This window comes from Rhipicephalus microplus, unplaced genomic scaffold, assembly GCF_043290135.1.
Source record: "Rhipicephalus microplus isolate Deutch F79 unplaced genomic scaffold, USDA_Rmic scaffold_41, whole genome shotgun sequence".
NCBI lineage: Eukaryota > Metazoa > Arthropoda > Arachnida > Ixodida > Ixodidae > Rhipicephalus > Rhipicephalus microplus.
Window position 1 is genome coordinate 421,705 of NW_027464614.1, and position 21,431 is coordinate 443,135.

Sequence of the window (21,431 nt, forward strand, 5' to 3'; positions counted from 1 at the left end):
AGGTTTCAGCTACGGTTTCGAAACTGACGCCAGATTCCAAAGACTGCTCAAAGCAATACAATAACTAACTATTGTCCTTACCAAATGAAAACTCATTTGAATGAATGTGTAAAAGATAAAGACTTATAATCGACGGTATAATGTCTGCTTTGGGGCTAAACTTTTACTTGGAATACTTATTTGCCGTTAATAACTGTCCTGTATTGCTTCCTGAAAATTTCTCGCTACTGAGAGGTGGCATAGTATAAGCTCTAATGCAAGTGATCAAGAAATATTAATGAGTAAATTACTTGATATTCACAATGCATTAAAGCCATGATTACAAATTGAACAGGCATTTTCAAGTAAAAATAAAACTAAGGTTGTGAATCCAAGCACCTGTTGAATACTTTAGGTTAAAAGGGACACCTCGAAACACAACTTGCACCATGTCAAAGCCGTCTTTTCGCAAGAAATGAATAAAAGGTCCTAAAACTTTTTATTAGAGGTAACATAGACAATCACATACATTAACTCACATTGAATAAACCAGTGCACGTAAATACAATGCAGGTACAATTTATAAAACGAGGTTTTCAATCTCGACAGCCGGATATTTCCTTGGCTTGCGACAAAAGTATTCCATCGAAATGTTCTATTTTAGGCAAGAAAGTGACTAGCATGGCTGCGAGCACAACCAAAATAGGCCTATGTTCTACGAGTTTCTCTGAATGGAAACCAAATTTGGGGCAATTTGAAGTAACAGCGACCCGTTAAAAATAACATAAATGTAGTAGTAAAACGCAAAGGTACTCGAAATTAAAAGGTTTACACGTTTTTCAGGAGAACTAAATTGCGCTAAAATAACAAACATACACAAACAAACGCTCTACAGCGGAGTAAATCAACAAGTGTGTAGCACTTTGCACCCATAATATATACTGTCGAGCGTCTTAGAGCACAAGATAATCATCAAACTTCGCGAAAATGTGAGTCGCACACTTAGGAAATAATTCACTCATTGAAACAATTCGCATATAATCGTTAGATATATCCTAGCCTCTGGGGAACATGCACAAGATTATTTCACCGGTTAACGTATTGCTTATAACAGTCTTGAACGTCTGTTCAGGGTTCTATCCTTAACACATTGTTCTGTTGAGTGTTCTGATGAAGTGTTGAGTTGTGGTTGTCCTGATCAGGTTCTCAGAATAGCACCTCTCTTTCAACCTTCACAACGTCAACGTCGTCACTTCTGAATATATTGATTAGTAGATTTCAACCGGGATGCTGATAAGGGTTCTAACAACGCACATGTTAAGCGGCGGATGAGCTACAAAGGTGCAAATAGCCAGACAACGTGATATTTTGATGTTTTAGAGGAAGCAGGAGCCGGTCATTTTTGAGCTAATAGCAGTGTCACATATTATATCAATGGGTATAGCTGATGTGCACTCAGCCGTGCTAGAGTAAACATTCGAATTACTGTGTGTTTGTCCGTTTTGACACCACAAATGTCTCGACCTGTACAGCCTACGCTGAAACGAAAGATGACACTGGATATATACGCTATGCTTGTGACGTGCGATAACAGAATGGCGAAAGAATTAACGTTCTCTGAAATCACTATAACGGGTGACATAACTGCACTATTATGGTGCGAAAATAAAATGGCAAGTGCTCACAAATAACACACTAAAATAGATTTTTAACAGCAGAGTTTATACCCTACATGCCCAGTCCACACTAAATACATACTCCGAATATCGGTGTACAAGACATAATTACCTCAGAAGGCCTTTATGCACATTGACACAAAATTAAAGGCTCGTCTGAACCATCTCCACGTCGGAATCATATTAGTAAGCGTCGTCGCTCAGGATTTTTGTAAGCACGTGGCCAAACTGTAATCACGCGTTGACAAATTGTTTTCAATCTCTAATAAGTCAAGAACACACAAACAATAAGTGCAACATTGCTTAAAGTAAGCACTGAAGCGACATTGACAGGACATCAATGTCTGAACAGTTATCACAGAGTAGACGGCAGTGCCTTCACTGATCTACGACGAGTCTACGGGGACTTGTAGGAGACAAAACGTTCGGGGCACAAGACAATGACGATGGTGCAAAGTCGTATAAGACCTATTTATCGAAACAGCTTTTAGAACGGTGATCGATTCAGCTTGTTCGCATAATTTTGTTGATAATATTTATATTCAACGTCAAGCGTATCTGGAAACATGGTCGTGCACTAAATATTGCACATAACGAAACCAAACTTTTTCCGCTACACAAAATTGATATTCAACATTTTCGCTGCACGATGCAGGAGTATAAACTTTGGCATCATGATGTGAGAACCGTCGCGGTTCCAAATATTACCAGCCATGAACGGGAGTAGCAACACTAGGCACTACGCTCAAACATACCGAAAGCAAAAACAGCCCGAAACACTCCATCACATTATCTTCCAGTGTGAGGAGTATTCGGACGCGCGCAGATCACTATTCGACGCTTACAGCAAACTGGGACTCTGCACCAGCACTGTTGATGTGATTCTTTTTCCCCGTGCGCACGCATGCCTGGTGAAGCGCGCGCAAGCTGCCCTCATCACCTTCCTGGGGACTTCTGCGCTATTTGAGCGCTTGTGAGCTGAAAGAACATTAGTGCCTCCCCATCGATGTCCACTGGACTCGTATTAGTGAGTGCTATGGTTTTCCGTACAGTGTTTTCCGTACAGAGATTACGCGCTTCGGCGAGTGCTTCACGCGCTTTGTACGACGCGCCAATCAAACCGTTGTCCTCCTCTCGATGACGATACCTCTCCGGCCCTTGGGAGCCTTCCTAGTCAGCTGTGCATGGCACGTGAGGGCTTGTGAGTCCGTTGCGAAAGCAGAACGAATGACCCTCGCCTTTCTTTTTTTTCTCTCTTTTCCAATCTTTCCCTCCCTATATCTTTTATTCCCCATATCCCATTCCTGTGCTGACCTGTTGAGGTGTCCTTGTAAGGAGAGACAGTTACGGGTCGGCACCTTTCTTTTCTTTTCTTCTGTTATAACCACTTATATATAAATCTAGCAAAAGTACCCGAGACGTAAAGTAGTAACCCATAGTTCATGCTAAAATAATACAGGTAGAAAATTTGCTGAGACAAAGCATCAAACAACGAAATCAAGAATATTCAAGTACCTGTACACTCACTCGCAAATGTAGACAGAAAAACCATGTCGTGCTTTACAGGCTGAAACACGATTTTCCGCTCCGAAAACCCACATTTTCTATATGTAGATCAACAGGCACAAGTTTGTGATCCTTGGGTTTTGGCACATCAATAGCTGCCATATAATACCTTATACATACAGAACTTCAACGCACGAACAATACCAATATGTAAATGCAATATTGTTGCCTATCATAAACGGTGTTCTTTTAAGCTTCGCGACACGGAGAAACATGGAACGTGAAATTTACCATGATTTCTATCAAATTTCGCGCTCTGCAACAACAACATCGTTACTCCCAGTCGACTAGCTGAGACACACTTTTTCTTCAGTGAGAGTGTTCTCAAGCCATCAGCGAAGTCAAATCCATCACTTGGTAACCGGTGAGCGTGGGAAGGTCACACAACTGGAGTTGAGAATCTCTCGTTGTCCACGTTCGCTTTTTGCGGAACCTGTCTGTAAGATTTACGACTAGCCAAACTAAAGCGTTGAGAAACATGAGGCCACTCATGATGCGGTATAAGTTGTCATAGGATCCCTGCATGTCCCTGAAGAAACCTGCAAGAGAAAAAAAAAAGAAGATGCATCTATAGTCGAATACCCATGAAGTCCTCTAGTAAAGTGCTACAGAACGACAAAATAAATTACAATGTTAATGAAAACTCTAGGGTAAGTGTGGAACAGCCACTTTAAGGGCTAATGGTGGCGCTGATTGTTGTTAGAGTGCACTCACATACAGTACAAAGTGGACGAAGGAATGACAACTGTTGTATCTCAATGGTGCACAGTATTCGACGAAGGTCAGAGGTTCCGTCCCTGCTCGTGGCAAGTTATCTTTTTGTACACTTTTATTTTTCAACAATTACTTGTATACAGTTACTTCTAATATCATCCCATATAGCTACTTTCACATCGTTTTCTCTATGTTCTCTTTCTAATTGTGTTTAACGTTGAAAACAAGCCCATAAATTTACAGGCATTTTAATAACGTAAATGGCAGTTATGAAACCATCATAACAATATTGGAGGAGTCATAAAATGTGGGAATTCACCAGATAAGTGAGCAAAAAAGAGGACATCGCAAGAAAACTATTACGCAGTACCATTTAGCAGTTGACCTAATATATATATACATGTGAGAAGCAATGAAAATGTGTTGAAATGGACAATACACGAAGAACGTGAACAACCCTGACTAGAAGTAGCATTGAATTGGACAAATAAAATTCATGTACCACTAGCGGCGTCGTTAGAAGAAAATGCCGTCCAGTCAATTCATTCAGGCATGAAAATGCTGTTACACAGAAACATCTTGAGAACATTTCAAATCTGCGCCCCATGACTGAATCAATTAGATGATTCCAATTGTGGAACCTATGTTTCTATAAGTGTGAGTAAGTTAAAACGCTGAAAAGGGTAAATCATATCAGCTCACCCTAGGTAGTTTAGAATAAATCAATGTCACTACAATCTGAGTAAAATTTATGTACTAGTGACGCCAACAGGCTGCTGGCCCTGCTAAATGTTGTGCAAGTTACACTTTAGAATATTCGTTTAGGAATGGTAGAAAAATTCGATGGGACGCTATGAAGAGACACGCACCAACCCAATACGCCCAAAAGGAGAACTACATTACAGCACCGCTGTCGATATGCGTAATTAAAGCGAGATTTCGATGGAAACCCGTTCAGTCGGGATGTAACTAGGGTTGCTAAAGGATGGATTGATGGAAAACCATTTATCCGAACCTCCACGCGGTAAGTTATCTTTTCACCCACTTTTCTTCCTTCTAATTTACAATAAAATTTGCCTAATAACTTCCCCTATACCTTCTTTGGCATTATTGTCTGTTATATCTCATTATTATTGTGTAAAAACACGAAAAACGAGCCCTTAAGTATACACTTCTTTCCTTTTTTCATTAACGAGGGTCTCGTGCTGGCAGACTTGGTGCCTTTATGTTGTATACGGGGGACTATTGGTCAGCTGCCAGTTATTAAGTTCACGTGCTACGTGACGCCAAACAGGCTCATAAAGAGCGTGCCACACTTACCGCGATGGCTACTATTGGCGCTGACTGACACTCCCACGTTTAAATTGACATAGATACCCAATAAAGTGGCTGGGGGATAGCTGTCGCAGTAGCTTAGTGGTAGAGCATTGAACGCGTTATTCGAAAGTCGCAGGTTCGAATCCTGCCCACTGCAACTTATCTTTTCACCCAATTTTCTTTCTTCTCACTTACATCACAATTGGCCTAATAACTTCCCCTATACCTTTCTTGGCATTATTGTTTGTTTGATCTCATTAATATTGTGTAGAAACACAAAAAAACGAGCCCTTAAGTATACACTTGTTTCCCTAAATATATATATATTGTAACGACGAGAAATAAGAGACAACGCCTTTTCTGCAGGCCGGCTGTTCTTATTCTAACTTCGTCTTCCTCTCTCGCCAGCGAGTCTGTGCCAGAGAGAGTTCCAGTTTCGGTTTTCGTCATTACACTCGGCCATGACTGCTAGCATTGTCGTTGGGCCAAACGACAATGTTCTGGTAGGTAAGGCTAGCTGCAGCAGTTTACAGTGCTTCAGGTGGGCGAGGTTGGCTACATCGTCGTGGTCGGTCTCGACCATGGTGCAACGTTTCCTGACAACTCGTAGAATGCAGTTCAGGTGGACGGCCCTGACTGTTCCGGCAAGGTCGCAGAGTAACCTGGAAACGCTGGTGCTTGTCCCACCGTCGCTGGTGGACTGAACTGCAGCGGGATGCTCTGCGAGGCAGCCATGATGACGTTTGGGCCATTTCTTGAAATGAGATGGGACGCAGCTCATGGTTGGGCATAAATACCACAGCAGAACTCCCAGACGTAGTCGAGCCGGTGGCTTCTGGCGAACTGTCATGTGCGAACATCGTATACTGGGAGGAAACAGCAGGAGGGCTGGTCCTCGGCAAGTTCTCGATGGCAGTGGCCTCAGCGTAGCTAGGTATCTGGGCTTTCTCGAAGGAAACGTTCCTTGGTAGCCGAGTGTCTGCGTGGCTGAGCATGATCGTGGTCTGGTAGGGTTCAGTTGTGTCTAATACAATAGGATTGAGTGCCTCGATGTCCTCAGACGACGAGCGCGAGGGCCGTATCTCCGGACGAAGGTCTGGTGGCGGTATTTTCAGGTCGAATACCGATACAGAGTCCGGGACCTGTAGTGTAGGATTCCAGCCACTTCGGTCAGGGTTAGCAGCAGGGAACTCCTGGCAGCATTCCGTTGACGAGCTGCAACGAACGATTGCAGCCTCGAGGCGGGGCGCTGCCTGGGCTCCATCCTCGGCCTCGGGGAAGATCGAGCTGGACTTGCTGGAGTCACAGGAAATCCGTCCGAAAGCGGCAATCAGGGCTGCACTCCATTCTGCCCAGGACTGCTGCCCGACGCCTTCGTACCTGTGCCATGCTGCGGCAGCATCCCGCAGGCGATCTATGGCCATGTCCCACTTCTGCTCTTCAGTCGTTCCGAGAGCGTTGACGGTTGCCACCCATTCCTCGGCGTCGTCCTGGAAGCCGCGAAATTCCGGTAGCGCGAAGGAAATCGGCGATGGCGGGACGGCGGGCAGAACTCCGAAATGTGCCCCCGCCAAGCAGTTCACTTGCTCTGATACCTCCGCGAGAGAACGCCGGAGATTGCGACGGTTCTCGGGCGAGCTTACCTCGAAGTTTTGCGCGGCGGCCGCAGCCAACATGGCATTGAGTGCGCACAATGTTGGCAAGATGGCAGGACATAGCTTGGAGCTCGACGCTATGAGGGCGTTGGTCGTGACGCGGAGTTGCGCGATGGTATGCTGCAGCTCCGCTGCGCTGTCGTGTGATCCGCACGAAGAGCCAAGGCCCGCCTCTGCGGAGGATACAGTGACTGCGGTACTCGAGGTGGTACAATTCCTGACCAAGGACGCGTGGACGGCGTCCCTTGGAAATCCAGCTGTGGTCGGATTCGTGGACATGGGTTCCAGGGCGCTGGAAGCGTCAACGACGTTCCCAGACAAGCGGAACCCGTGTGATGAGTTGTGACCTGGTACTGTGGCGTAGATGAAGCGGTGTTGCGCCGCCGGGTAGGCCTCGACGCCGTACACGGTGGGTGCTTGAAGCGCCGACAGGTTGCCAGGTATGGAGGAGGCATGCACGCCATCCCTAGGTGAGAGAGGCCCGTGCGCATGGTTGCCGTGACGTGTCGCGCCCCTGGGCAAGTTCTCCGAAACCACAACGGAGGCCTGGACGCCATCCGTCGGTGCTGGGATCGATGCTGGCCGCGACGGACGCCTTGCGGGTTCCATCAGCGAAGAAGCGTGACGGCGTTCCTTATCGTGAACTGGTACCGGGAACGGGTGCTGGAGCCGCCGAGGAGGCCTTGACGCCGTCCTCAAGCGACGCTTACCGCGGCTACACGTCGGCGGGTATCCTGGGTGACGAAGCCGGGACGTAAGACGTCTTCATCCTGTCGGCTGCGCCATTGTAACGACGAGAAATAAGAGACAACGCCTTTTCTGCAGGCCGGCTGTTCTTATTCTAACTTCGTCTTCCTCTCTCGCCAGCGAGTCTGTGCCAGAGAGAGTTCCAGTTTCGGTTTTCGTCATTACAATATATATATATATATATATATATATCATACTATTTCCGCATAAATCGACACGTAATATTTGAAGGCGTCTTCACTCACATTGATTAATTGCGACGCATGTAACAGCGATGAACAATAACCATTACGAGCACCTATAACAAGCATATTGTTCTGGTTGGATGGCCAAAAATTAATGTAGGGGGTCTGGCGCAGGAGTTAGAACAGAACACTACCAGAAGTAAAAAAGTGTGTACAGCAGCCAGAGTTTTTTCTGGAGATGAGCCAGTTGTGAACGCTTACTTTCCCCACAGTGCGTCAACTGAAAGAGTGAAACGAACGTGATATCAAGAAAAACAGAGACTGACGATGTCAATTTGCCCTCTATGAGTTTAGACTTTGATATTTTTCAACACATTATACAACAAAGATGTTATACAGAGAAGGATAGCTCTATCACATGAAAGCATCGGATTCATATTATTGCCAGCACTTCACCTAAATCTTCATATTTTGGAGATGCAACAGTTGGGTGGTCCAGCATCAGCATAATTGCGTACAAAGCAGTCCATTTATTCGTATTAGTAGACTGCCTGCTCTTACGAATAGCAAACTGAATAATGACGAGCAGTATTCATACAGTAAGTGTAACTTTGCTGTGAATATAGTATTATGCTTTAGTGCAACTTTTTCTTACGATTGCTCCATTGTCACTCTTACGCATAATGTTTTTCGAAATTATGCTAACGTTTTTTGCACTTTTTTGTGATTCTATACTACATTTGTTAATTTATCTGCGTTGAAATTCGCTATCTGGGCAATAAACAAGTTGATATCATTAGTCTTTCGACTCTTCAATATACCCAAGTTGTTTAGCAAATCATTCTCTGTACACACCATAGCAAAAATCTATCATCATCATCATAAACTAGCATGCGCCACGAAAATTCTGTAAAATTCAGAAAACACTGAACACCACTGGTCCACTCAAAATGAAGGAGGCTACACTTAAACCAGCAAACAAGTATGTGCCGTATAGACCCTTTTCATGAAGCCCCGCCACGGTGGTCTAGTGGCTAATGTATTCGGCTGCTGACCCGCAGGTCACGGGATCAAATCCCGGCTGTGGCGGCTGCATTTCCGATGGAGGCGGAAATGTTGTAGGCCCGTGTACTCAGATTTCGGTGCACGTTAAATAACCCCAGGTGGTCAAAATTTCCGGAGCCCTCCACTACGGCGTCTCTCATAATCGAATAGTGGTTTTGGGACGTTAAATCCCACAAATCAATCGTACTTTTCATGAATACGCCACCTGACGGTAAGTTTTTCGTCAGTTTCGCTTCGCAAAGGAGCCTGGAATAGCTAGCGCCATCATGAGGGCATAGAAAACAAGCCGTCAAATGCGTTAGTGCTGTGGTGTTTGTGTTGGCGGCTAGTTCTCCGTATCATCCGCTGCAATCGCACCACTTTCTAGCTTGAACGAGCTCCTGGTACTCTCCTATAAGCTTTCTGAGCTGCTTCCGCTGCTCAATGAGCAATATTTTTACCCTTCACCTGGTTTGACGAGAAGTTTGGCTTGTTATGACTGGCAATGCATGGATCCGGCCTGCAAGAGATTCTTATCGGCGTGCCCTCCCGACGCGGTTCGCGTCCTGCAGGAACGCAAGAGGTGTCTGAGTGCGCTGCAAGAAACGCGCATCAGCGTCGCTGGGACACACAGCCTGCGTCGTATGTTGCGGTGCCCTCACAAAGGCGGCAGATTGTAGTTCACGTCCGCGGCGCTCGTGGCACCCTTTTGGATGCGGAGCATCTAATACTCGAGGCTTGTAGTGCGGCGCCGTCCGCAAGCTTCCTCCTCCTTCTTCCACCATCTGTGCATCCCTTCCTCCTCTACACACCGCGCGCGCTTCACTCCTCCACCATCTGTGCACCCTTCCTCCTATACACACCGCGTGCGCTTCTCCTCTTCACGAACATTCGCTAGCTGTATAATGTAGCGCGCATGCGCCGTCACGCTTCGAGAACATCGGCAGCTGACGCGCGCGCATGCGCCGTCGCGCTTCGAGAACATTGGCAGCTGACGCGCGCGCATGCGTCGTTGCGCTTCTCCCCCTTCTCGAACATTCGACAGCTGACAGTGCATGCGCCGTCGCGCTGTATATATACTCAAGGTCGGCGCTCGCTCGCTCAGTTGCCGCTCGTCGGTTGGTTTGTACGGCGTGTCGACGTCCAAGGTCGCGGTGAAATGAATTCCAACGAATCCACAAACACAATGATCGACGTCCCTTCGACCAGCGCCGCCCTTTCGCATACGTGTGTACGTGTTCACTCATTTAACACCCCCTCCTACAACCACGTTAACCAATTTAGCCATCGACCCAAGTAAGTCGCAATTTAACACCCCATTTCACAACCACGTTAACCAATTTAGCCATCGACCCAAGTAAGTCGCACTTTAACACCCCGTTAACCAATTATATGCTCCGCATCCTCCTCAGTGTTCCCCCGAGGGAAGCTGCGGGCAATGTTTTCGAAAAGGGTCAATATACGGCTTGGTGGCGTTAGCCAGCGCCCGATCTAACGGGTACAGCCATATCCATCCATCCATCCGTCCGTCTATGTATTGCGGCCTTCGGAAAACAACATGACTGGCTTTCAGTCGGAGCTTCGACTCAGGACGCCATGATGCTGATCAAGCGCCAGGTCATTGAATTCGTCTTTGCACCGACACCAAGGTGATTCTCGGCTTAGAATTGGAAAGGGCTTTTGAGAACGCATCACATGCATTTATTCTGAAGAGCTTGCTTGAGTTGCACGTCGGCAAGCGGGCGTACAGTTCTGTGCGCTCCTTCTTTTTTTTGGAGTCAGCAAGACCAGAGATTGGCAAGTTTTCGACTAAAAAATTGTTCTTAGGTGAAAAGGGACACCTCAGGTACTGACGATTTTCCCGATGCTCTTAAATATTTGTATGATTAACTTGTCAATGCCTTCGCACAAGGTACACAATCCTAATCACGCGATCTCTGAGGACGGTAGTCTCTTCTGGTGCTTCATGGAATGTGAAGGTCATGTAGAGAGCGCTACGCAATAAGCCATCAATGTGCCTGAGTGCTATCTCTACCTACCAGATTACCGTGCTCGCTCGCTAAGTCCGAGCTCTTACTCTTTAATAAGAGGCGCAAAGATGGCTTTCCCCATTCCTGAAAGCAAGCAACGGACATGCGCGTTAGCTTATTCGCCAGTAAAAGCTCCACAGTTCCGGGCGCGGACACTATCAAAGTCTTCGGAAGGTTCATCAAGGCCAACGAATTCAATGGAGCCGTGATGAAACGCATTTCTTCCAAAATAGACAGCGTTCTCGGGCTGATTCGAAGAATCGTTAACAGTCACGGTGGAATCAGGCAAGACAATCTGATTCGCGTTATCCATGCATTTGTTATGTGCCCCTTGACTTATACGGTGGCTATGCATAACTGGCTCGTGTCGGAGCGCAACAAGATCAAAGCCTTAATCAGAAGATATTTCAAGTCAGCCCTTCACATTATAGTTGTAACACACATGAAAAACCTCCTCAAACGGTGAATCCACAACCCATTCGAAGAAATAGTCGAGGCACAAGAGTTTTCACAGTTTCTTAGAATGTGCGGCACACCAGCGGGTAGAGCTAAACTCAGCATGCCGGGACGCTACTCCGCGGTCGAATGTCCTGATGCCGTGAAGCTGTCGAACAAATTAAGGTCCAAACTTTTCGTAAAGCAGATGCCGCACAGTGTGCATCCAACCTACAATGAAGCATGAAGGCGAGACAGGGGTAAAGCTCGCCAGTGCCCACTTGGAGAAGGAACGAGCCTGCTTAGTAGATGCTGCTTCACATGCTAAAAAAAAACCTTGTATTCAGTGGTCATTGACTGTGATTCTAATGATATCAGCTGCGCTATCATCCGCACTTTCAGCTCCGGTGTGTCTGAGCCGGTTGTGATTGTTCCAGGATTGACGGATATTGTGTACGACGCAATTTATTCAGACTCCAAAGCTGTTATCAAGGTACTTCTAATACGTATAATGGTTCCCCAGGATCTACAGGTCCTTAACAAAGCCAAATACCTCAAACCTCACTCATTGGTCTGGTTTTCTAAACATTTTTGAACCATAGAGGAAGCCTTGACCAATTCAAACGCAGAGGTGCACTCGGCTGCACAAACTTTCACTGACCGTGTGCCAGGTGATTCGACATCTCCTGGGTGAACCGAGACTCTCCACACGTGCAATGAGATATGCAAGCACCACTAGTTTTCAAGAGCAGAGCTGACCCTGCCACATTCTTTGCTGTGCAGGGCCTAAGCTGTCGCTCACAGATGGCACTGCATACAATGTACCTCAGACGGTCCTCAAGCCCGGATTGCCCTTTGTGTGGTGGTTAAGCGGACTTCGAGCATGTGCTGTGGCACTGTGCCTTTGCTGGTCTCCTTTCCACCAAGAAGAAATGAACAAGCTTGCTTAAGGCCCAGGACCTCACTTCTCTAATCCTGGCCGTCCAGAGGGCCCACGTGAGAGCTGTCAGGTTTAACCTGACCGTCCCCGAGTGGGCCTAGCCAGCTGACGTCGGGTCAAATCGCGCCTGTTGTGGAAAAAATAATGTGGACTCACTCACTGTCCGAAAGACTGTCGGAAAGCTTTCGTCATTTAAAACTAGCAGGTGGCACAGAAATTGGGCAAACCAACTTTCACTGAAAAACAAAGGCAACTGTGAGCCCAACCAATGGCTACAAAGCCAAGCCGGGAGCCGAAAGGTTGGAATATGTGCAATGAGAACACTAGAAAATGACAAAGGCAACGACTGCTGCAAAACCCAAAGCGACGAAAGGCTTAAGCCGAATAGAACGTTCTCATGTCGTGTCTGTGTTTGTATGTAGTCCCGCACCTCTCTCCGCTTACAGTCAACGTTGAAACAACATTGTATCACCTAGAATTGCCTAGCAACAATCTAGAAGCAACCAGATTAGTCTTCACAATCCCTCAATTATCTCGTTCTTGAGGTTGATGTTTGCGGGGCTAGCTCGCTGCAAGTTTCGCCTATATCAGTTTCTGTTTCCGTCGGGAGGTATTGCGTGGGTGCATTGCATATGCCTTTTAAATTCTTCTTTAGTGCACTGCATTATAATCCCGTAGCATGTAACGACATGGGAAGCAAGTCGTCTTTGTATGTCGACAGCATTCCCCCGTCCATGCTTTTGACATAGTTTCATGTCGGTCGTAGTCCTTACATTTCAGAGCACACCGTTTGAACCATTTGCGATGCTCTCGGCCTTCCATAACACTACAGCAAATGCTATAGTCTACAAAAAAATATTATATGTCTCAGTAAGATCACTTATCATGAGTCGTTGATCAAATAGTCATTCTCGGTTCGCGTTATTGAATGACATAAGCGCTATTAAATATGGGCTTAGCTCTCCGCCTATCATGGTGCATATACGCGCTGTCATTGCAGAAATACAGACGCCACTTTAAGGGCTTTCTTAGACACATTTATGTAAATCCAGTAACCAACTACGAGCTTGATGAACTTGGGCAGCAGACGACTTGCGCATGATATGTAGTCACAGTGCAATCATAGCTAACAATATTCGCGGATTCGATCTACTGCTGTGGTTTTGATATGGGAGTCGCGGGTCCACGACGTCATTTTGGGTACGTGAATACCGTCTTCGAAATAATAGCATCATGCTTTCACCGCTAGATCGAAGCACTCAGTGCGATAGCAACAAATATTATTTTCATACAAAGTAACGCTGAGAGTTATCTCTTCTAAATCTTGTCTCGCTCCACTCCTGAAAAAAAAACGCCGCGGTTGGAGTTTAACGTCGCACCGGGGAGTGAAATGGTTATTGCACCATCTCTGCTAACTCACAGCGCAGCGTAGAAAGGTATACGAGCCGTCTGCTGATGCCTACTGAGATAGCGCACACGCCATTGATCGCGACGGTGCCCTTACAATTAAATTTCCCAGTTTGTGCTCGAGCGACACATCCTCCCCCTGCTCAACGCTTCTTCGCGCGCTTCTTTCAAGGCGGGCTGGTCGTTTCGTCTTCGCTTTAGCATAAATTAACAGGAGGCCTCGCACGCGAGATGATGTTATTGCATGCGCCTTCCGTGCGAAGGAGATGGGTGTTTCACCTCCGCTTCGGCCACTTTCATCGCCCCTGCTTGCTTGTATTTAGTCGCGGGTTCAACAAGCCATGCACGGGGGGGGGGGGTGTTATTAATTTAGAATTTTTACGAAACATGACGGCGAAGGCAAAAATCAGTCGAGGGGTTCAAGTATTCCCTATCAAAATAAGTGTTTTTCGGAGGTACAAAATATATCATAACAGTGGCCCCTTTTGAAAATTGGTGAACTTTACTGCTTAATAGTTTTGCTTTGCGGTGTAGCGGGCTTATCCTTTCTCTGTATCGAAATGGTTGTAAACATAATGGTGAGAATAGTGAATTTCAGCACCGAATCTAATACGAATCGTATAGTACTGACACCGACTTAAATATCAATACGCATAAAAATTATTCGTATAGTTTTTTACTAGTAAAGTAGCCATTTTCAAAGCAGTGCTGGATCGATAATGTGGCAATTTAAAGAGGAGCCCAAGAATCGCACAGCTATTTATTTGAAAACAGAATACTGAAAAGCTCCAACAAAGGAACATTACGACTAATTTAATAGAAATAAAGTACTACAATTACTTAAACTGAACAGGAACTAGAACATTCGAAATGTTTTTTTTTTTAACAGCAGGCTGCAATATGATAGTGACTACGGTACTCGAGGCAGTATACTTTGTCAACAGCTTCTAAATAACATCATCATCATCATCAGCCTGTTTACGTCCACTGCAGGACAAAGGCCTCTCCCATGTTCCGCCAGTTAACCCGGTCCTATGCTTGCTGTTGCCAATTTATACCCGCAAACTTCTTAATCTCATCTGCCCACCTAACCTTCTGTCTCCCCCTACCCCGCTTCCCTTCTCTGGGAATCCAGTTGGTGACCCTTAATGACCAGCGGTTATCCTGTCTACGTGCTACATGCCCGGCCCATGTCCATTTCCTCTTCTTTATTGCAGCTATGATATCCTTAACTCCCGTTTGTCCCCTAATCCACTCTGCTCTCTTCTTGTCTCTTAAGGTTACACCTACCATTTTTCTTTCCATTGCTCGCTGCGTCGTCCTCAATTTAAGTTGAACCCTCTTTATGAGTCTCCAGGTTTCTGCTCCGTAACTAAGTACCGGCAAGATACAGCTGTTATATACCTTCCTCTTGAGGGACAGTGGCAATCTACTTGTCATAATTTGAGAGTGCCTGCAGAATGTGCTCCACCCCATTCTTATTCTTCTAGTTACTTCAATCTCGTGGTTAGGCTCTGCGGTTATTACCTGCCCTAAGTAGACATAGTCTTTTACAACTTCAAGTGCACTATTACCTATCACAAAGCGCTGCTACTTTCCAAGGTTGTTGTACATTACTTTCGTTTTCTGCAGATTAATTTTAAGACCCACCTTTCTGCTCTCCTTGTCTAACTCCGTAATCATGAGTTGCAATTCATCCCCTTTAATCAATTCATCCCCCTAATCTAAATAACACTGACACTTAAATACTGAATTACTAATGTGAGAGCATATTCCTGAATGTCATAGTGAAGACAGCTGATTTCTTCACCCTGCGGCTTTGGTGGCACTGATCTTTTAAGCAGATGAATATGACATCGATAGCACGATAATCATATAAGCTGCATACACGCGGGTAAATTGACGATGAAAACGGGAAAAGTTACCCTGGTTGTTTACATGTCTTATTCTTTCGAACATTTTTCGCCGTTGCAGTTTATATGGATATTACTCAGAAGATATACCGTATTTTGAATATTTCCGATTATTTACTATTCCATTTGAGTACTGAATCGAGTACAGCGTTATTCGGCTCGTTAATCTAATGTTTCCCATATTTACACACCCCTTCTGTAAATCTTTTATTGGTGTTTTTCTGTCACATGTACACGCGAGTGTACGTTCTCTAGGCTTGCCTATTTGACGAGCAAACCTAGAAACAGGTTGAATGTGGCTGTACAACACACCATTACTTCAGACTGAATCGCCGAGGCACTTTAGTTTGAACCTTCCTTCCAGAGAGGAATAAGAGGCAACTAGTTTGCGCGATATGTTGCGACAATTTATAACTTGCACCACCTTTTTTTTTTTCTAGCTGCAAGGTGTCCGTCACTATACGTCCGTGAGTCGACATGGGGTCCCCGAAGCAACCATGGCTCAATACCAGTGGAGTGGCAACTGATAGATTCCAAGACTAACCGCAATCTCTTAAGAGATAACTAGTGCGTATCTTTGCATGTTTACAACCTTGTGTATACACAAGAATAGTTATATATATTGTAATGGTTGTTCCTATCTCAATGTGTTGGTATTATCTCCTAGTGGGTATAGCAGGGGCCTCTAACACGAGGCCTGCGTACTTGTCAATAGCATAAAGGGACCCGTACATGACTGTTTCTGGTTTATATATTTTTGCATAAAATTATAATTGTGAGATAGACTTGCATGACTTGTCTCAAGTATTTCTTTTTCATGGGGCATCATATGTTGCCCCGAAATTTTAAAAGATAACTGGTCAACAAAATCGCTATGCTTCACAATCGGCGCCCAAATATTTGTCATTATGGATACCAGTACTGAATCGACCGACTGTCTCAATATCTATACAAATTCTATTTAGAAATTACACATGTAAGCATTACGGAAAAATCCGCTCTTTTTGTGGCAATTTTAGATGAAATTTTGTACGAACAAAAGCCCTCCTTCTTCCACCTTCTTCACTGTCAAGGGGTACATGAAGGGCAAAAATGTCGGAACTTCATGCGGCCCGCTTGCTGAGGCGAGTTTGTGACCTCTGGCGTATATAGGAAAAGGGTAACAAAGCGAGACTCACCAAAAAGAAGAGGCTTCGTCAAGAAGGACACTGTGGCGATGCAGGTCACTATCCTGTTGCTCGTGTCTAGTTGCCCTGCACCAACGACATCGCACATCAGGGAGTTGTGCATGGCGATTGCGTGGCCACTGAAGGCACCAAAGCCAAGACAAGTGGCCAGCATCGCAGGATACGTTCGAATGAAGGAGATCAAAATGAATCCCACGCCGATGAAAAAATAGTCCACCATCACAAGCGTCGATCTCTTCACGTGACCCTTCTCAGTAACTAAGGGCATTAAGACACGACCAACACAATCCAACACGGACACCGAAGGTGCGATGGTGATTGCAAGAATGACGGGAATGCCTTTGCTTAGAATGGTGTCAACAGATATGCTTGCAAAGAGATTTATGACGTAGAAAAAGATGAGGTGCGTCAGTGCAGTGACGTAAAATAAGGGCTTGGTAAACATCGACTCAGGTACATGTGCTCCGACGTTTTCGGAGTGGCTCAGCTTGCCGGTTCCCTGCTCGACGCTGAATATTTTCTGCACCGTTGCATTCGGGAGGACGTTGTTGTTTTCTTCTGGGTCAAGTCTGGGCCTGAAATCAATAAAGGCAATGGGATAGAAATTAGTCATTGAAGTCGTATGCAAATAATCATGAACAGGAGTATAAAACGCCGTTTACGCAGTTTGTTGAGTGCTCAGGCAACGTTGTTTATTCGTTCTCTGTATACCTAAGTCAGTTTGCAAAGCATGAAACGTTTTCCCAACATTTCAGTGTTCCAAGAGTTTATTAGTCCATTTTTCATTTACTCGCGCATGGTACGGCTTGTCGATCAATCGAAGGCATTTCGCACCCGACAATAAAACTGTGCCAGTAAGCGCCCCAGAAAAGCAATGATGTTGACGGGAGGATGTCGTGCCTTCGAAGACCGAGACATAGGCCAGTGGGACGGGGAGCGCCTGGGCTGCCTGCGCATGTTCACGGCTTAAGCCACGAGCCTCTATCCCCCGTATTGCTGAAACGCATGGTGACAGTGTATGCATCATCAGAGGCGTTGGTCACCCTAGTACTTAGGAGCGCAGGTGAAGCCTTTTCTCTTCTCGTTTGACAACCGGCTTTTAAGAAGTGCGTATCAAGTACCAGTGAATATTATGTGCTTTTTGATGTTGTCTTCATTCGCAATACACTGTGTCCAGGTTAGCTTAAAAAGTTTTTACACAACGGTTAAATCATGATCATGGGTGGTAGTCATTGTGAAACTAAGCATTGACGTGCGCGCATCCACTTTGAACAATGCTATAGCTGCCATACACCTACAAACGTTGCACGAGCTCCCATATTCACCACACAATAAGCACTTCTTCTATGAAGGCAGTTTTCCCTTTCTTGTTATAGCGATTCCTGCGTTATAGGAATTAGTCATGCTTTCTTTTTGTTTTCGACGTTCTTATGAAATATGATGAACTGGTCGCATGACCAGATCGCTTGCTCAAAAGACAGGCTGATTTCAGAAGTATAGCGGAAGGCAACACGTGAACAACAGATGTGGGAGGAGGAAGGAGGCTCAAGGTGATAAAAGGAGACAATAAAGACGACTCAAGTATGGTTTGAATGAATGGGCAAGCATTGTATAAAGGGTTATGCCATGATTTATGTTTAAAAAATATATCAATACACTGGAATTGCTATTTTGGAGCACGTACATTGAGTAAATCTACAAACCTGAAAAGCACACACTGAACAGGCACGTTGAGCATCACTCCCGAAAGAAAGAGCATCATCCAGGAAAAGCCGAATTCCTGCGCAAGGTAGAGCAGTATGCGAGGGAAGAAGGAGCCCGCAGCACAGAATGCGACCATATTCAGCTGCATCAGCAGACGGCGCTTCGTGACCGGGAATGTACGCTCGATAAACGTGCCAGTCAGCACGAACACCATGCCTGCACCAATTCCTGCGCATTTACAAGTATACATCTACAGTCAGCAGGTGTTTCGCTGTTGCAAACTAGAGCCAGCAAATGTACTCAAGTAATGCAATGAGGTGTTGTCGCATACACTTGTCCTGGGCATTTACAGACTCTCTAGTAAAACGTACCGTCAACAAGAGACATTAGATAAGGCAGCGTGAATTCGATGTTAGTACTGACGTTTATGGATAGAAAACTGTGCTACAAAAGGTCACGATACACTGACGATGAAGAAGACGTGAGGAGAAGTGCCTGTCTTTATCTTCTTTATTGTCAGTGGGTAAGGGCCATTCATTTCGCCATTTCATAACCATGAAATCTTAACAACTCGCCAAGTATCAGTGCCACCGACGTTCTTCCCGTAATCCATGTCGGGTGCATGCCATCAGTCACATTCCTTTAGTTTTCAAGAACATAACGGTAACTATATACAAGTGCTTCTATAGGATACTGTGATACTGCGGGAGGGATCCCCATAACTTGTCACCCCTTCGTGCTACTGCGAGTTAATGAGTGGCCTACACTGAAATGGCAGGCCCCAAATTCTTGCACTATAACACTTGACATTCGCAATATTTGCAATATTGTAACGTTTATACATTCTTGCTGTGTAATGATATAAAACGCAATTTAAAGGCAAACAGAAACGAAAAACTATCCAGAAAGTTTTGTTTTTCGTTGCGAGAACTGCCGTTTTTTTGCGCTATCATGAGGATTCCGAAGGCTGGTGTGAAATCGGCGGGAAAGCAGGCCCATCTGACGTCGGAGATTCCTAATAATGGCTTCCAAGGTATTACATGATGCAACTTTATAGCGCCAAGGGCTGACTGGCAACCTAGAAGTTCTCTTTTTAGCGGCATATCACATGCAATTACTTTTACGCGTTCTTGAGACTTGCTTGTTTTGAAAGCAGTTACTCCATATCTCTACGCTATCTGCGTTCGGTAGAACCCAAGTAATCATGTGAACTGAGATTTCTGACGTTCACTTCGTGCTTTTATGAGCGTCACAAAGAATAGTGCCCCAAGTACCTTCAAATTGTGAAGGCACATAAGACACTAAGTGCGCTGTGTTCTTATCTGCATTTTTCGAGAGACCAAGCCATAGGGCGCAGAAGTACGAACAGCGCGATACTCTACACCTGGAGACAAAAAAAAGACAGAAACAAGGCTGGTTAGCAATTGAATTTTTGTCTAACGCATACCACACACACACACACACACACACACACACACATATATATATATATATATATATATATATATATACTGGCAAACATACAAAAAATATAAAAATGCATGCCAACTTTTTTGACAAACAATTATTACACGTGCTGTTATCAAAAATACTTTCGTCTTTCAACAGACAGATGATATGCTGATGCAAATTGTACATTGTCGTGCAATATGGCACTTCGATAATTTCGTGAGTGCGCTAGTCCTGATGTCTGCCGATGATTGTTGTTTCTTGAAACAAGGGGGCGCAGATCCTCTGTTAAATAACACTCGGTTTCTGGTCCCCGCTTGTCTGTGTCTCTTCTTTTCTGTCCCCATGTAAAACCATGACAGTTTATACTTAAATTAATACCCTTCACGTTTTGCGCACGCCATGTGCTCGTGATCATAATCACGTGATGGTGCGCATCTGAGCTAAATGCCCACTACTGTTTAGATGTGAAGCAGCTTACGGTGTAGTTCAAGCCGGCATGCATGTGGCTTGACCACCTTCCTGCGATTGCGCGAACTATTCTCTCTCGCGTGAGCGCGAGAAGCTGGGAGGACCCCATCCCTGCGGCGCGAGGAGGTGGGGTGCAAGCCGTAGCGTAAACACTGCTTCTACTCCACTCATCGCACGGCTTGCGTCTTTTTCTTTCCTCAATCTCACCCTCACATCTCTCACGGCAGCGTCAGCGGGAAACCGCTACAAATGAAACGCGGGCTAAACATGCCCAAACGCAACGGCACCGTCGGCAACCCCCCCCCCCCCCCCCCCGTATGCAACGGCGAAGTCGAAGCCAAGCATCAGCGTTGAGCCAGTGAGTCGGCTGCGGAGAGACGATGCGTATTTAACGCCCATGGAGAACGCCTCGCTAAACTCTTTCAACGCCCAGGCTTGGACGGTGTAAACAGCAGTAAAGTTACACCATTTCCAGCTAAAGAGGACTATGTGGTGATGCGAAGCTCATTGGGTTGTGGGTCATTCCCTGCTCCATATGTATATAGCCAAGTCTAGTTAATGATTTGCTCAATACATGGCGTTGTGTGCGTGTGTCTTTTAGAGCTACTCTACACTCTAAGGCAAAATTACCCGAAAAAGGAGTAACGGAGCCCAATAGGCACACGCGATGAACAGATAGACTATTGAGGAGCAACCACAAAGGGGAGCGTGCCGCGCGAACCCACTTAGTCTCCAAACACACTCCGAAGGGATGAACCACCCGGGGATAGCAAGCAGCGCGAAAAGCGTATCCAAGGTGACCAGCCCTCATTCTCCTCTTCTGCTGACTCAATCTTTCCCTGTAGCCGGCGACGGTTCGCGTTGCGTCGCGCTCGGAGTGCTTGATCACGGCCGCCTGGATTCGGGGATCTAAGAATTACGACGTGGCGCTTGTGTATACGCTTGGATGAGCGTGGGCTGCTGCTTTTGCGTTGATTGATGATTGATTGATATGTGGGGTTTAACGTCCCAA

General features: G+C 45.6%; 1 protein-coding gene across 1 annotated transcript; it reads right to left on the reverse strand.

Annotated features, from left to right (window-relative positions):
• Window positions 1-459: 459 nt before the first annotated feature.
• Window positions 460-17,408, reverse strand: LOC142786997 (uncharacterized). Its single transcript, XM_075884614.1, has 2 exons — window positions 16,787-17,408; window positions 460-3,760 (listed from the first exon to the last, which is right to left on the reverse strand). The coding sequence occupies exons 1-2, from the start codon at window positions 17,406-17,408 to the stop codon at window positions 3,546-3,548; spliced, it is 837 nt and encodes a 278-aa protein (XP_075740729.1). The 3' UTR covers window positions 460-3,545.
• Between the last annotated feature and the right edge of the window lie 4,023 nt (window positions 17,409-21,431).

What these genes read in the sequence shown, in the direction of transcription:
- LOC142786997 (XM_075884614.1), bottom strand. Translation starts at nt 17,408, where the DNA reads ATGACTAATTTCTATCCCATTGCCTTTATTGATTTCAGGCCCAGACTT. An exon ending in GACGAAGCCTCTTCTTTTTG is followed by an intron (nt 3,761 to 16,786) that starts GTGAGTCTCGCT and finishes TTTCTCTTGCAG; the next exon opens with GTTTCTTCAGGGACATGCAG.